This window comes from Aythya fuligula, chromosome 4 (assembly GCF_009819795.1).
Source record: "Aythya fuligula isolate bAytFul2 chromosome 4, bAytFul2.pri, whole genome shotgun sequence".
In the NCBI taxonomy this organism is placed as follows: Eukaryota; Metazoa; Chordata; class Aves; order Anseriformes; family Anatidae; genus Aythya; species Aythya fuligula.
This window is the reverse complement of record NC_045562.1, coordinates 12067402-12083208: the sequence shown is the minus strand read 5'-3', so window position 1 is coordinate 12083208 and position 15807 is coordinate 12067402. Positions and strand designations below refer to the sequence as shown.

At 40.5% G+C, this 15807-nt stretch overlaps 1 protein-coding gene across 1 annotated transcript in view; it reads right to left on the bottom strand.

Annotated features, from left to right (window-relative positions):
• Positions 1–4455: 4455 nt before the first annotated feature.
• TNKS (tankyrase) overlaps positions 4456–15807 on the bottom strand; it is a 97897-nt gene continuing 86545 nt past the window's right edge. Inside the window, exons 19-27 of the mRNA XM_032187242.1 lie at positions 14337–14574; positions 13581–13663; positions 11462–11582; positions 10730–10827; positions 9225–9299; positions 7887–7992; positions 6856–7042; positions 6001–6157; positions 4456–4948 (exon numbers count right to left, since the gene is read on the bottom strand). Coding sequence (XP_032043133.1) covers positions 4862–4948; positions 6001–6157; positions 6856–7042; positions 7887–7992; positions 9225–9299; positions 10730–10827; positions 11462–11582; positions 13581–13663; positions 14337–14574 — 1152 coding nt within the window. The 3' untranslated portion in view covers positions 4456–4861. The remainder of the gene's footprint in view (positions 4949–6000; positions 6158–6855; positions 7043–7886; positions 7993–9224; positions 9300–10729; positions 10828–11461; positions 11583–13580; positions 13664–14336; positions 14575–15807) is intronic.

The window sequence follows — 15807 nt, the reverse complement described above, 5'->3', positions numbered from 1 at the left end:
AGGCTGAGAACCTGCCCGTTGTCTTCTTTTAGAGAGGGTAAAGGAGGAAATAAATAAATGATATCCCAGCTCCAGGTAATTGGCAACCAAGAGAGGAAAAAAAAAAAAAAAAAGGCTAGTTATGAAGACAAGTTATATAAAAAAGTCTAAAAGCTCAACCCCCAGGTACACTGCCGTTGGGGTTGGCAGAAGGAGCGATGAAGATGCGTAAGCTCACAGGACTGGCAAGGGAAGAACAAAGAAAACACTTCAATTTCCCAAGCTGAAGCACGTAGTGTGGCTGTTAAGAAGAAACAGTGTCAAAATTACCTTGTAATAGAGATCTCTAATCAAGCTACATGAGTAACCACCTCAATGGAAGCAGCACTAGGAATTGCCACCAAGAGGTCCAGTGAGACAAGGAGATCTGTCCCAGCCAGTTGGGTAATATGCCACCAGGGTCTGCGTTAACAGGACTACCGGTGTTTCTTGTTTCCTGCCAACTCGAGGGCTCATTTACCTGCCTCCAGGAGTTTCAAGCAGCATATGCTGTCCTCTGATTCTCTAGGTTTTGTATCTGGTATGTGTTCAGGTTGGTGGGGACACTGCCACGCTGTGCTCTGAAAGATGAGGAGAGCATGCTCCTAACTACCCAAAGACCATCAGAGGGTTCAAGTCTACCGAGGTTCCCGAGTCCCTCGCCACCTGGGAGTGAACTGAATTCACACTTTGCCATCTCTTACCCAGGAGGGTTGCAGCATAACCTAAAATGACCAAAACATGCCTGGGATACACATCCTTCTAGATATCTGAGCTAGTTTTTCTGAGCAGCTTGGAAAGGGAGAATCATAGAATCCCACTGAAAATAAATTCACACACTTCCTGACCTGCAGCTGCTGAGAATGATTAACAATGTTAAAACTAATTGGCCTATTTTGAGGTTGGGACCCATCCTTTTTTCACATCTTTTGGAAAAATCTGTCCCTGGGTAATTTCTCTTTGTAGGCCCTCATGGCAATTCTAGGTGGTGCACGTACAGGAGGTGCTCCTTCACGGCAGGGATGCAGGAGACTTTCTGAGAGGATTTGGTGCTATCTAAGCAGCCAGGCTGTGCGGTGGCACAGCGTGTCAGCATCCCTCAGCACTTCACATGTTCACGGGGAGCAGGCATCTCCTCTGCTTATGGCTTCAACAAGCAGTTAGAGCAGGCTGGTTTCCAGAGCCAAAGCGCCCTTCTCGAGAAGCTGTTCAGATTCACACACAACACCTATCCTGTGCCCACTGCCCACCAAAGGCAGCAACGCAGAACATTTTGGGAGGCTCTCCTATTGTTTCAGTGTAAAACTTTGCTTTGGGGTATGCCATTACCAAAGTACAGAATTGTGCAGGCAACAGAAATTCCTGCTGCATAACGGAGTGGAATTTGATCACGTCACACGCAAACATTCAAAACACAAGAGGTCAAAAAAAAAACCAAAACAATTCTCATTCCTTGGACTAGAGAACAATAGTGGCTGCAAAACTATGACACTAGTACAATAGAGATTCACGGAGCTGGGATCACAATAAGATTGGCATATGGATGGGAGGATGAGAAAATAAGATACCATTTACTAAGGTATGATATTCTGTTTTTAATTCCAACAGCCTTTTTATCGACAGCATTCAGACTGCAATGTCCCTGCACCAGGTACCCAATGCCTCTGTCTCATGGAAACAGTTTCAGCAATGGAGAGCAAGAACCTCCTGTCCTCGCTACATGGTGAAGTGTTTTTCTGTTTTGCCTACAGAAGTCCTGCCACAAACTGCACAGACGTCTCAAAGCATTTCCCCAGCAGGACATGGACAGATCAACTGGACAACTGTCTCCTTCCCTAGCATACACCAGGCGATGTCCCATGGGTAACAGCTCCTCCTGGAGTCAGAGGGAGGTGCCCAGCCTCCCAAGCCTACGAGATGGCTCAGCCCAGTGTGTTCTTGCATCCTCAGTTCCTACTCTGACCCTCCACTGGTGAGCCGGTGCTGCAAAGGAGCATCCCTGTTATCAGTGGACTGCCCTTCCCAGGAAGGGACGGGGCAACCTGCCACATCCCATTCTCTAGAAGAAGGAGGCTTCAAGTTAATTCCCTTGGCTAAAGCAGCAGCAGCAACATCTGCACTGTAGAAGTCTGCCAGCTGCAGCTCTACCATCAAAACCACAATCAGGTTTTTCATGGGGAACTCTAATACCGACAGGCAGATCCTCACTGTGTTTGGAACTACAAGGAGGTACACGTACACCAGCAGAGGCACACGCTGCTCCTGCGCAGTCTTCTATGACACACAGTCTCATCAGGCCTGGTTTTCCTCTGTGTCTGGCCACAAACAGAAAGGAGATCACGCCATTACAAAACAAAAGCCACTGCAAAATGATTTCCTCACGCAGCACCTTTACTCTGCACAGAACACCAGATACGTAACACTGGCAGTTCAAAAATACTGAACAGCATATTTGTATCCTCTAGAAGCTGAAGGCTCCTGAAGAAACCCAGATGAAGTTCAATTAGCACACAGGAAGCAACAAACAAGAACAAAGTCCGGGACGAGCACGGTGGGTTTTTTGTTTCCAGGTTTGTTCTTGTTTTTCAAAGATGTAAAGCTTTGAACTTCCACACCCACATTAACTGTTTTGCTCACTTAAGCAGCACAATTTTTTTACCATTTAAACCTATGTCTAATGGGGATGGTGAGCAACACGCACTCACACCACTATCTGAAACCCTAGCGTAGATAGGCACATCCCCCCACTCCATTATTAACTAAATTAAAAACAAACCCCAAACTTAAATGATGAATACAAATCTTCAAAGCCTAGTGGTGATCTTTCCAACCCTAACACTATTAAACAAGTAGCCAAAATACAAGCATCCGATTTTACCAATGATATTTGATTTAAAAGGACATCTAGGCTAGAGCCTGGCTTGGACTTCAAAGCTACATATTTCATCAGGTCACAAAATGAAGTGGAAACCATAAATCCAGTGCCAGCTCAAGAAAAATAAAATCCAAAGCTCAAGATCTGCTAGTGTATTGCTATTTCTAAGGTTTTCTTTATAGATATTACAAACAGACAATGTGCAGGTAGCCAGACTGCATCTGATGACTAATTTTACAGTGGGTGAAATTCCTCTATGAGGATAACTTGCTGCAACATTAATGTCTTAATGCTAAAAATGAAAACTTTGTGTCTTAAAGCTGAAAGTGAAAAGCTCTTCAGGTTTAAGTCTGTTTTGTCCGAACACGTCAGCAAATCCCACTTGCAGGGAGCACGTTTTTGTAAACTAAAAGCACACGATTCTGTCATTTCCTTGCTTAAGGGGCGATAAAGCCTGGATGCATGAACTGGATCATCAGTTATTCAGCAGTGCTGGTTGACAGGGAAATGTACAGCCTGTTCACAGGAACATTTTATCTCCAGTCCTTATGTGCTCAACACTGAAACACATGACATTGGTTGTTTAAAACAACAACAACAAAACAACCAAAAAACAAACGAACATGGCTTGATTTTCAACCTTCTCTGAAGTTGTAAAAACAACTCAAAAAAAGAAATTGATCTCCACTTTTGGTAAATCTATATCCTTCACGAGGGAGACTTACGAAGTTTTTTGGTGTTCTGCTATGATTAAAAATAACTTTCTCCTACCCAACAAAATAAACCTGGGAACTTGCATGGAAGGGGATTAGGGTGAATACATCCTAGCTTTGCTCTCTGGTACACCTGTAAACAAATCCACTTGCTAACTTATTATTATTATTATTTTTTAAGTACGTTCTCATCAAAATGTAAAAGCCATGTTTTAAAAAAAATGTAAATCACTTGAGCTGTTCAACTCTGATGTCACCCAGATGTGACACTAAACTGCTGTAATGCTCTCCCTTACTAGTCTGAAACCCAGTTACTAGGTCTCAGTAAAGAGAGGAATGAGACCCAGACCCGTTCTTGTACATGCAACCTTCTGACTTTTCACCCGTCTTCCAGCGACACCATATGCCACTGTAACTGGGGAACATTTCACAAACCGCACGTACTTAATAGCAGCCTTGTGAAATGTTCTTTTAGAGATACCAGGGGAGGGCACTGACCCGCTACATGAAGTTCTTTCAAGTACAAGAGCTGTTTTTTTACACTTCCAAACACTTCCTATGGGTCGCCCCAGGAAATTTACACAAAGCAGCAAATTGACACGATTTGTTTCCATTCCAAAGTTCCACTCACTCATTAGTACTGTTTGCTCAGAGATGTGCAAAAAACCCCTATATTGAAGAACTGGACCTAGCCCCTTCTCAGATGAAATTCATATTACATTTTTAATGGTTTTCGTCAACTTGACTTTGTGCAAAATATCTTTAAGAAGGTTCTGGCTCAACTTCAGAATACAAAAGGAAAATAAATAGTTGACTAACATCTCTTGAAAACATAAAATGAGTGCTGCATGCTGAAAAGAAAATTACGGGCTTAATGCAACTTATCTGCAAATAAAATAACCCAAACAGTAGTGTCTGAAATTTTAACATGTGAGATGGCTGTGAAAAAGATTTCTGTTTGCACAATGTTTCCAAAGTCTAGATCAAAACAACGTTATTTTACACGTGGTAACTGCAGAGACTAGGAGCCTGAGATATATTATTAAAAGGCAGTCTCTTGTAAACCTTCCTCAAAAGGAACAGTAGCAGTCGAGTATGCAAGAGTTACTCATACCATATTCATCAAGACAGCAATGCTTTATAAAAGACATACAGCTTATTTGCAGGTTAAGAATTCTATGATACTGATATTGTGAAACACACATCCACCCAGTCCAAGATTGAACTCATATCCTTCTTCAGCGATCTGTAGCTACTAGGTCTTTTGCTCTGCTGCTGTTGCTGTCTGTGAGGGAGCTTCTGGTTTCACAATCTGGTACGTAATAAGATATTCCGGGTATGCCTGAAAATAAGTCAAGAAAAAAAATATTGTTTATGCAAGGGTACACTCAGCAGCTTCACATTTTGGATTTCATTAAACAATGACCTACGTGGAAGAACAATGCAAGGATCAGCTCTATGTTCAAAGAGCACAAAAGAAAAAGGTGATTTCACAGCCAGACAGCACTTAGTGCTGAGAACAGTGGGAACTGCTTGATGCAGTTAACACCATAGTTAATGTGCTACTAGAAATAAAGATTTAAATATTTCAGAAGCTTCATGAAATGCAGCAAGGGCAAATGTGAAGTCTTGGACCTGGGATGGACTGAGCTCAGGGAGCACCTTCAGTTGCTTGTGAAAAAAATAAACGTTATTATAAAATAAAATAAAGCCCAGAGAGGGGGCTGGGATTGCCTTAACTCTGTCCTTCAGGATTCTCTCTACTGGTAATGGCTTTAAACTAAAAGAGGGTAGATCTAGATAAGATATAAGGAAGCAATTCTTTACTCTGAGGGTGATGAGATCGCCCAGAGAAGTTATGGATGTTCCACCCCTGGAAGTGTTTAAGGCCAGGCTGGATGGGGCTTTGAGCAATCTGGTCTAGTGGAAGGTGTCCCTGCCCATGGCAGGAGGGTTGGAATGATATGATCTTTAAGGTCCTTTCAAACAAACCACTCTATGATTCTATGATCTTATGATCTACAGGTAACAAGCCCAGAATACTCACTATCTGTAAGAGCCCCAGAAACGCACATGTTCTTGCTACTGCATAAAATGCCAGTTTAATACAATGGAAGACTCAGTGCCCACTGAAGAAAATTCTCTCTCTTAACAGAATCTATCAGTGCTGCAGAGGAGGAATTAGGCCATTCTACCAGATGTAAATCGGAGCAGCTCAGTGGAAAGGCGTAGCAACTGCTTCGATGCAGTTCACCGCTTACTTTTTGCATTTAAGTGAAAAAATCCAATCAATCAAATTAACACAACTCATCCAGCATAGAAATAAATCACATCCCTTCTCCAACCTGAAGATCTTTGCGCTTTCACAAACCCAGTCCTTGCTAACTCACCTACCTGTTCTCCTCTATAGATAACGTATTCAGCATATGCAAGTCCATTCACACTTGGCCTGCCAATAACAGAATGGTGCCCTGGAGGGGCATGAGCCATCTTCATCGTACTGAACTGAAGGAAGGATTTCCCAAGGGTCACTCTACAGAAGAGCATTTGTCTAAAAAGAAACAAGAAAACACTGCGTTAAAATATCTTCCTGCGAGATGTATGCTTCCAGAGTGATTTCAGACTTTTATTTTGTTGCAATTAATTTCTCAAGTGCTTTTGTAGAAACTATTTCAGAAGCCAGTTCTAAGGCTGTACCATAAACATTATTTCTTGACATGCAGAAAGGAAAACACACACTTTGTCTAATCGCTGTATGAGGCTTGCTCTCGTTCATTTTCTATACAGCTGTAGCAAGAAGCTGAAATTCTGTGTTCAAAGCAGTAGGATGAGGACAAGTGTGTCAAAGAGCATATTGATCTACTTCAGTACAAAATAAAACAAAGCTGTGATTAAGTCCTGGTCACCACCTCCAAAATTATCTGATCCACTTTGCACTGCTTTTTTCTTCTGAGAGTGCCTGGACTTTAATTGCTCTTTTTGCCTGAGTCTTCATTTCCAAAATTGATATTTCAAGCCTCTTTCCTGAGCCGCAATTCACTTTGATTTACACTCACTTTGACCTTTCTGTGGGACTTGCTGCATTTACATCTTTCTTTTCTTTCCCTGGCCTTGACAAATGGAAAGCTGTATTTTTCCTGCCATGACCTAGCTCAAGTAGCTATTTTTTTCCTGCAAATCATCCTGTGTCAGGATCATAAAGAACAGGACAGCCAGAGTTACCTATAGGGAACCCTGCTGGAGACATACCTGTGGCAGATGTAACAGGACCTGTCTTTGTGTGTGGGACAGCCTGTGCCTCCCCCTATCCCGTACACGTATTGGTTGCTTTTTGAGGAGTTCTCTGCAAAGTAAATCCCAGCTCCAAACATTCCTCCGATGTATGCATGTCTTTCATCAAATCCTTTGTGAATTATTGCATTAATAAAAGGAGACCCTAGAATACACAAAAGGATGTGTTATCACTCAATATTTGTTAAGTAGTAATACTGGACTCTATGTCAAGAGGAGCTTTTTCTGCCTCAAATAGACCATTAAATACCGGAAAGTGTACCCAGTCAGCTGGAAGGAGGCGATACCCAGCAGGATGCAGTGATGTGTGGGATTTACTGTTATATACCAAAATACCACGTGTGACTCATGTCTTACTCATTTTACAGACCTCATTAAGTGACTTCCCCCCCCACCTCAAATTTCAGCACCATTTATCTTGCCAGTGCACATCTTCTCCATCAGTCAGTACTCACTAAGATGGGGCAGGTTTATCAGGACAATCACACACAAAAACAGTTTCCTGCACAGAATTAGAGAAGGATCTAGGGCAGGAGGACTCTCAGGCAGCTGTCATTTGCAGGCACTCTAGATGGTTCTAGAGAACACATTGCTCAAACTCATGGTTAGTTTTGATTCCTTTCCCAAACAACGGCCTGAAATGCCAGGGTAAAATGTATTTTACTGTGTGGTGCTTCTCTCTTTTAGATGATACTGTCTTTCTCCCAGCAATGTATCATCCTCCCAGTAGTTACCAGCAGCTTTAATGGAAATGACTGAGATACTGCTTTTGAATTATTTTTTTTGTGTGTGTGTGTGTGCCTTTTGGGATTGCAGTAATCACACAGACTGCCTCTACCACCCCTCACCCTTGCATTATGAATGTAGCAATACAATTACTGTACAGGATGGTGAACAGCTGCATCAACATTGCCAGTTGGTTCTTGTATGGTTCTACCTTTTTTTTTTCTTTTAATACCAGCACGTACAAATAGATATCACTTCATTACCATGAAACAACATGCGCTCGTTGTGGTGGTTGTGATTCTCTTCTGAGACCTCCTTCTGTCTGTGACAGAATCTCTCCCGCAGCTTCTTGTTCACGACTTTTTGAATCTGCAGTGGTACAACAGGTCTAAGCATACGATTGAAATGAAACGAAGTACAGTTTCACAGAGTTTGCAGAAATTCTACAGGGAAACTCTCAGTAAGATACATAAACGGTATGAAAAAAAAACAACATCTGTTCTGCATATAAGGCTAAAATTTTAAAACCAAGTCAGCAACGCATGCTCGGATGTTCAATCTATTGTGAATTGCAGCTTAAGTTGTCAGGTTTAAGGAAGGCTTTCGGGCTTCACCCCTCAGAGCATGTAATACCACCAAGAACTACAGAACGCCTGCAATTCTTCCCTCCCTGCGTTAGCCTCTGTTGAACTGAGATAGCTTTTTGAGGCTGGCTGGCTGGTTTAGGTTTAATGTTCATGAAATGACAACTCTTGAGGAAAGGAGAAGTGTGAATATTGGAAACTATATTTCAAGATGTTCAATTTATCTTGAAATATAGTTTCAGCCATATGCTCTAATATCACTGTGTTTTTTGTAAAGGACTGGGAGCAGGGTGGACAGAGCTTGTTTCAAAGTCAGGATGTATGATCTCCTGTGCTAAGTTGCAAAAGCTCTGTACAAGCTCACTTTTCAAACAGCTATGTAGCAAGGATTTCCTGGAGCTTGGGAGCTTTCTGTTCTGATTTCCCCTCACTTCCCCCCAGAGCACAGCAAAAAGGAAAAAAAAAAAAAAAGAAAAAAGGAATCCAAGAGTGTACTTTCCCCTTCGAACGCTTACACTCCGTTTTCTGAGATACCAGTGCTTGCAAACAGGTATTTTTCTAGTTGGAAGGGGCAAGGAAGGATGTGCTGAGATCCAAAGTAACACAAGGGTGATAGGAACTCTTAGTAAAAAGTCATATTCATCCTTTCTCCCTACCCCAAAACATACTTTAAAAAGGAAGTAAAAGATAGCCTGGGAAAAGATCCGTGCTGCAAAGTCAAATACAGGAGTGATAGACTAAAATTAAATCGGGCTGTGAAACGTAAGTTAGGTTCTTCAGCGTTTTTATCTTCAATATCATTTCGTCAGGCTCCTTTAACAGCACGAGGACGCTTCTTCCTCACTCCATGTGCCAAGCACACAATCAGTCATTTAAGTACTTGGTGCTTGCTTTAGCTCTTTATCTGAATATTATATTAACAAAGAACTTCAAATATAAAAGGCTGATCCGATTCTGTGTGCCTGCATAAGTTCCAACTTATTTTACTAAATAGAATTAGGAGGCTTCCAAACTTACCCTGATGACATTGTACCTGTTGAAGATCCCGCCAGCATTTCCACCATCCCTGTGCTCCCGGATTGTGCTTTGCATCTACATAAATAAGCATAACTGAATGTTTGGCACACAACGCTTGCCAGCAAGGCAAGATATTCATGCAGTAACTTAATATGTTACTGGCAGCAACAGACTATCTTGGTTGAAAATGAGATAAATGGTGTCAAAAAAAGACATCAATTCTAAACTGAGATACTCCCTTATTTCTCAGGCAGTCAACACACTACACAATTCCACAATATTGTCTGAGAAGTTGGATGTTTCTGTTAAAAAGATTGTATAATTGTAATCTAGATAGGAAAGAGAAGAATATTGGCACTTCCTATCAAAATCAGATACAAATGGAAACCTAATCTAAACCTCCTTTAGATTAGAAGAAAATTAGAAAGTAATGCACATACAAGATGATCATTTTGAAGTAATATCAAATGTTTCTACTGCACAGTGTCTAGTGTTTATGTTCTAGGGTTAATATTCATTGCTACTAGCGTAGTCTCTATTTCTTAGTGGTAGGAAAAGGCTTGCACTGTAAATTTTCTGATGTCAATAGCAGCTCCCGAGAATTTCAACAGTTTTAATTTTTTTTTTTCCAGAAGTATTTATAGTTACAGCAACAACCTTTAGTAACAACTCAAATAAACATCGCAATTTACTCTGGTAAACACATGACACTTTCTGTCAGACACGTTTACACTGAAAATCTGCACAGACTCCAGACTGCAGAGTTACTAATGAAAAATATCCCATGGTAAGATGGTAGCAACCCTGAGCATCCAGACTTTTTAAAAAAACTCCAAACGTTTCCATGTTACAATGTAGGAACACTACACATAAACAATGAATGTACAATAAAACGTTTCCTTCAAACACAACTCTTCAGAAATTCTCTTTTCTGTTATGCTTTTTCTTTCAAAATGGTAGCTGCTTTTACTTAAATAAAAGTGTGCAGGGGGGTGGATAAAATTATAGTCAACTCTCAATTACCCAAGAGATGTTTATCTGTGTTACAGGTTAAGTAAACCACTGAGACCAGAAAAAAAAAAAGCTTGTTCAGTCTGTCTGCAGACAGAGCCTGAGCACAGAGAATTCCTAGAAGCTTGTGAAGCCTTCATCTCCCACAGTCTTCACCCACAGCCTGCCTTTCTCTGGTGAACTGTGGACACCTTAGCTATGAGATGACACCCAAAACACAACATGAACAAAGCAAAATTATGATAGCAGTAAGTGAGCAACCACACCGCTTATTAAAAAAAAAATAAAGAAAGAAAGAAAAAGGCAAGAAACAGCAAAAAAAAAAATCCACAATCGGTATAAATTAAAACAAACAAACAAAAATGCTCTAAACTCCATGCCAGATCTATGCAATTCACCAAAACATATTTTATCACTTTCAACATGTGTTGCATGCTTTAGCTCTAAGGATTAGGTGAAGAGAAAAATGCCACTAAGAAAGATATTTGCAATACCTCCTCTTCAACGGACTGATACTCCTTATCATCAGGAGCAAGGTCAAGGAGAATGGTCCCCTGACTCACGCAGTGGAAAGTTAAATAAGGATTGGTGCCTACAAAGAGAAGAAATTAAAGGAGTAAAAATCATCAGGAGAAAACAATACTAGACTTTTTTCTATCCAGCATCATCATTTTTCTGCTTATATAACCCCAATATAGCAGGAAATGCAAAATAAGCACAAAGCAGAAACATAACCCTGAAAAGATAAAGCACTTTTGCTAGCAGCAAAAAAAAAAAGTCTTAAAACAGAGAAGAAAAATGCATGTCTGACAACTGGATTTTCCTCTGTGCTTTCGAGAGAAGCATCTGAGAAGTATGGGGCAGCAAAGAAATCCATCAAGCCCGTGCTTCAGGATACAGCCAGTCTGTGGGTAGGTATGTAGGGCAATTCAACCCAAAAGTTCCCTCCTTGGTCAAACAGGGTCCCTGCAAATGGTCACAGCTTCCACAGCTCCCTCAGGGGTGTCCATTCTCTGGGAAGGCAAGCAGTCACTCCATCCTTTATCAACTCAATATACTCTTTATCTGTCACAAGCCACCAAACCATCAGGCTTATCAGCAAGTATATTTTTCCCAAACCCAGATTCTTTCAGTTCCTGGTACTGAAGCCTCCATTTACAGAAGATGACTGCTGGAAGCCTGTTCTATGCTACAACTAGACTAACAAGTGAAAGCATCATATTTACCTTGCTGGCCTCCTAGAAGTCTCTCCACACCTTTAATCAATTTGTGGCGGTGTCCATAGGCATTAATCCCTATTTCTTTAAGCTCCTCGTGTCCCATGTCTGCCAACACATCCAGGGTTATCTGAAAAGGTGAAAGACCACAAAAATCACAAATCACCTGCCTGATTCCCAAGGCTAAAGATACATCATTTCAGAAAACAGAGTGTATACATGCTTCAACCAAGACAGTGTGTATATACATGTATATATATATATATATATATATATGTATATATATATATATTATGTTTTACTGCTCTCCTTATTGCTGCCACCTTCTGGCAAGCCTCTCCCTATCACAAGACCATACAAAGCAGCTACAGCCCAAATTTTTGTAGAACTTTTATTTCTCTTACAGCAATTAACAGGAGATAGTTTTCACAGGAACTTGTTAAAAGAATTTTTGCTTATGTAGAAACAGGATGCATGGAGGTGCTAGGACAAGTCAAATCACGAGAATATTTCTGAAGCATTCAAGGTCTCACCTTCTCGTGTAGTTCAAAATTTTCACTACACAAACAGAAACAAGTATTCTATATGTTTACTGATAAATGTTAAACGTGTTTCACATCAGTGTGCTATGGTGTACGCTGTTACTGTGTGTATGTATACCCACATGTGCATTAAGCCAGAGAGTCAGCCATGCCAAGTCATGCTCAAGTATTCCACTACTCTGGGAAGTAGTGTTGTGAGGACAGGCATGACTATTCTGTTGTAATATACACGGTGTTAAAGGTCAAGGTCATGGAGATTACTGATGGAAGCAGAAAGGTAATAAAATGTGCTGTCAGATAAACTTTTTTTTTTTTAAGTCAAAAAGAGCAGGAAATAATCACTAGGTGAAATACACGTTTTTATTGCTAAAAAGCAATTCTGTGCCAAGGTGATTCTGTGAAACATGAAAAGATTTAACGTGAAGGAGATAACTGTATAAAGTCTACTTCCAAATTTACACATTAAACTGGGATTGGAAGCTCAGCAGATAATGGGAACCCATACAACTTGGTTCAAAAGCAGGTAGATTGTTAGCACAACTGGACTTGCAGACATCAACACTACAAACTGAGTATCACTAATCCAAAGGAAAGCAATTCAAGCAAGGAATTACAGCTACCCTAAGCATCTGTCCAACTGAGCAGAAACACCTCTAATGAGATTGCTGTGGAAAAGCCTCTGAAGACATTCATCACATGCAGAACATTAAAAAAAATACAGAAAACACACAGGTGTTAGACAGCACCAGCACAGACACAATATGGATGTTAGGCTAGAGCCAAGTTGAGGTGTACATGAAGGTAGTGCAGTGCTTGGGATGATAAGCTTACTTTCACCAGAAAGAAAAACCTACAAGAGGAGCTAAACAGTTTCAAAATGATGAATCTGATTGCATTATTAAATCTTACTAGCAGGGCAAGATCTTAAAAACAGGTTAGGAGTAAAGGAAACAAAAGTAGGACAAAAGCAGCATGGCAAGAGAAATGTGTGAAAAATAACAAAACGAGTAGAATACAGTTGTTTTGAGGTTGGTTTGTTTCTTAAAATATGCAGTTCTAAGTTGCAGCGTAGGTCCTTTTATTTAAGTATAAGAAAAAAGTATTATAACAACACGTTCACTTAGGGGAGATACCTCTGTAAGATCTCATGGGAACATTTGGAGATTTTTCTGTAAGCAACACATTACATTTCAAATATTTGTTTCCTGACCCATCATGAAAGATTAGCAGCAGAGGCCTGAGAAAAAACACACCATCAAATCCAGTCTGCTGCACTTGTACCTTTCACTTCCACCAGTGTCCGTCCATCTTGTTCACACAAAAAATCTACTGAACTGTAACACATCAAATCTAAGAAACAGCACATAAGAATAGGCCTCAAATACCTTAAAGCAATGTAACCTTGAGAAACTGGCAGTCATCTTTTTTTTAAGAAAGTGAAAACCGCTGATACCTGAATCAAACAGCCTCAGAGATTTTCATCTCTACTTCATTGAAAAGCATTTGCCAATTCTTTTTAAATTAGGGATAAGGTTTATTTATTAGCTTAGTCTATCTTTAAAACACAAAAAACACTCGCCACTTACCTGTTCTGTCTCAAAGATGTCCCGAAGGTGTTCAAGACCCAGGCTTTTCAGGAACTGGGTGATGTTCATGTCAAGACCAGAAACTGTAATAAGAAAAACAAGTCATTTTATCCCAACCGCCTGAATTCAAATAAACAAACAAATAAACCATCACTTTTTCTTAAAATTCCAGTCTGATTTTTTGTGCAATTAACTTTTCTGTGTCAGTAAGAAATAGATCGCTTCCACTGGGTGAAACATCTGGGCAAAGCTCATCACTATTCCCTCCCTCAGAATGAAATATTAAAAAGCACAAATGATCTGTGGCAGAGGTACATATTGCAAGGAGAAGGAAAGGAAGACTGGGTGTATTTTTGCTATATGTAATCAGCCAGATCACGTATTCTAGATTACTAATCAGAAGGTTTAAAAAAGCCCTAATGAAATCCCCCAGCTTTCACAATCATAATTCTGTCATTAAATTAATTTTCCTTGGATTTTCTGGATGAAATCAACAACATACATCTGGGGACCTAATAAGACCTGCCTTTGTACTCAGACCTAACCACCAATAGCAAACAGATGAATAGCCAACAACGTTCCTGACAGAGCACACGAAAACAGAACAAGCATCAGACACTTTACAACGTGGACAACAGTTCAGGCGGTGAAGTATTTTCTGGCTAATCAGAAATACTTTTCAGATAGAGCAAGAGCTGTTGTGAATCTAAACTACTGTACTTCTGGCAATGCAAAGTTGTCCAGCAGCAAATGCACCTTCTCCCTCCTTCCTTTCAGTTCCTGCCGCTCCATCGCCAGCATTTGATGGCCCTCCTACTGCTAGTTCTGCCAGTGGCCCAGTGAGGTTATCTATACTGCTGGCAGCAGAGAGGCAGGATGGTGTAGATGCCGGTGAGATCAGGGAGGCACTAACAACAGTAGCTTGAGGCTTAAAGCACGTAGGCAAAGCTTCTGGAGGCATCGCATCTATCAGCAAAGCTCGGATATCATCAGCCTGAAAAACACAAAATCATTCAACGTGAGGTGCTGTTATACCACAGGTCACTGACCTCTGCAAAGAGTTTTTTCTTCTTCTTCTTTTTTTTTTTTTATTTTTTTTAAATTGATCACTCTGTTCCCCCAGTTAAAAATAAAATTGCCAATTTTTGTAACATGCGAATTGATGGCTGCAAGAACATTCTGATTCATTGCTCAGACATGTGAATTGCGTTCTCCATTTCTAAATCTGAGTAAGAAAGTTCATCTAATTTCCCTTCTGGCAGAGTGACTTCACAGGTGTTAAAGCCAGGAATAGCAATGCAGCAACTTCATCGGAAATCCTCTGCAACCTAGGCCGTGCAACGCCACCTCAATTTCTCTGTTGGTCTCAATTACTGGTCGAGCATTTTGCACTGGCTCAAAATTTCCATGGAAAAACTCCACTGCTCCCATAGAATATTATAGCAATGTATTATTTGCTACAATAACCTCTTCCAGTGTTTAAACAAACAAACAAACAAAAAAAGACAGGGGCTACAGGACAAGTATAAACTTGGCTAAAATTGGATTGCAGAATGTCTTTGTTGACTACATTAAGCCGGACCCTCATTCTTCAGGAATTTCCTCTCTGCAGGTCCTCACAGCACATGATTAAGAATACCTTCACTTTCCCACAGAGAAATCAAATAGGTTTCCTGTATCTCTCATCACAAAGCAAATTTCCCAGAGCTCAGATTATTCTGGAGGATTTACCTTGAACTCCACCTAAATGAATCAACATCCTTTAAAAGATTCTTGCACATGAACTGGCCACAGCATCCAATTTGGTTGCAGCATCGATTCCATTAATAATGTTTATGCTGGGACATACAAATTCACACAACCTTACTAGGCTTTCTAACCAGCTGCCACTGCCACCACTAACAAGAAAATTTTGGGTGCCAGTTTTAGGAAAGGTTTGACAGCCACCCACAAATCTTAGGATGTTGTTTTGGAGTTCTTTAAAAAAAAAGAACGGAGGTAATATGCAGGCACTGAACATAATCATCCTCTAAATGACCCCAGTCTGCCTCATCTCATTTTCCTTCTGGGTTCAAAGAAATTATTACAAACAGTACACAGACTGACTATCACTGGGGACATTTCAGATAGCTTTACTTCTAGCAACGAGAAAAGAGATCCCAGGAGTGAACCTTAAGTCTCAAACCATGTTAAAGGCTCAGCTAAAGAAAACAGACTGGACCTGTGG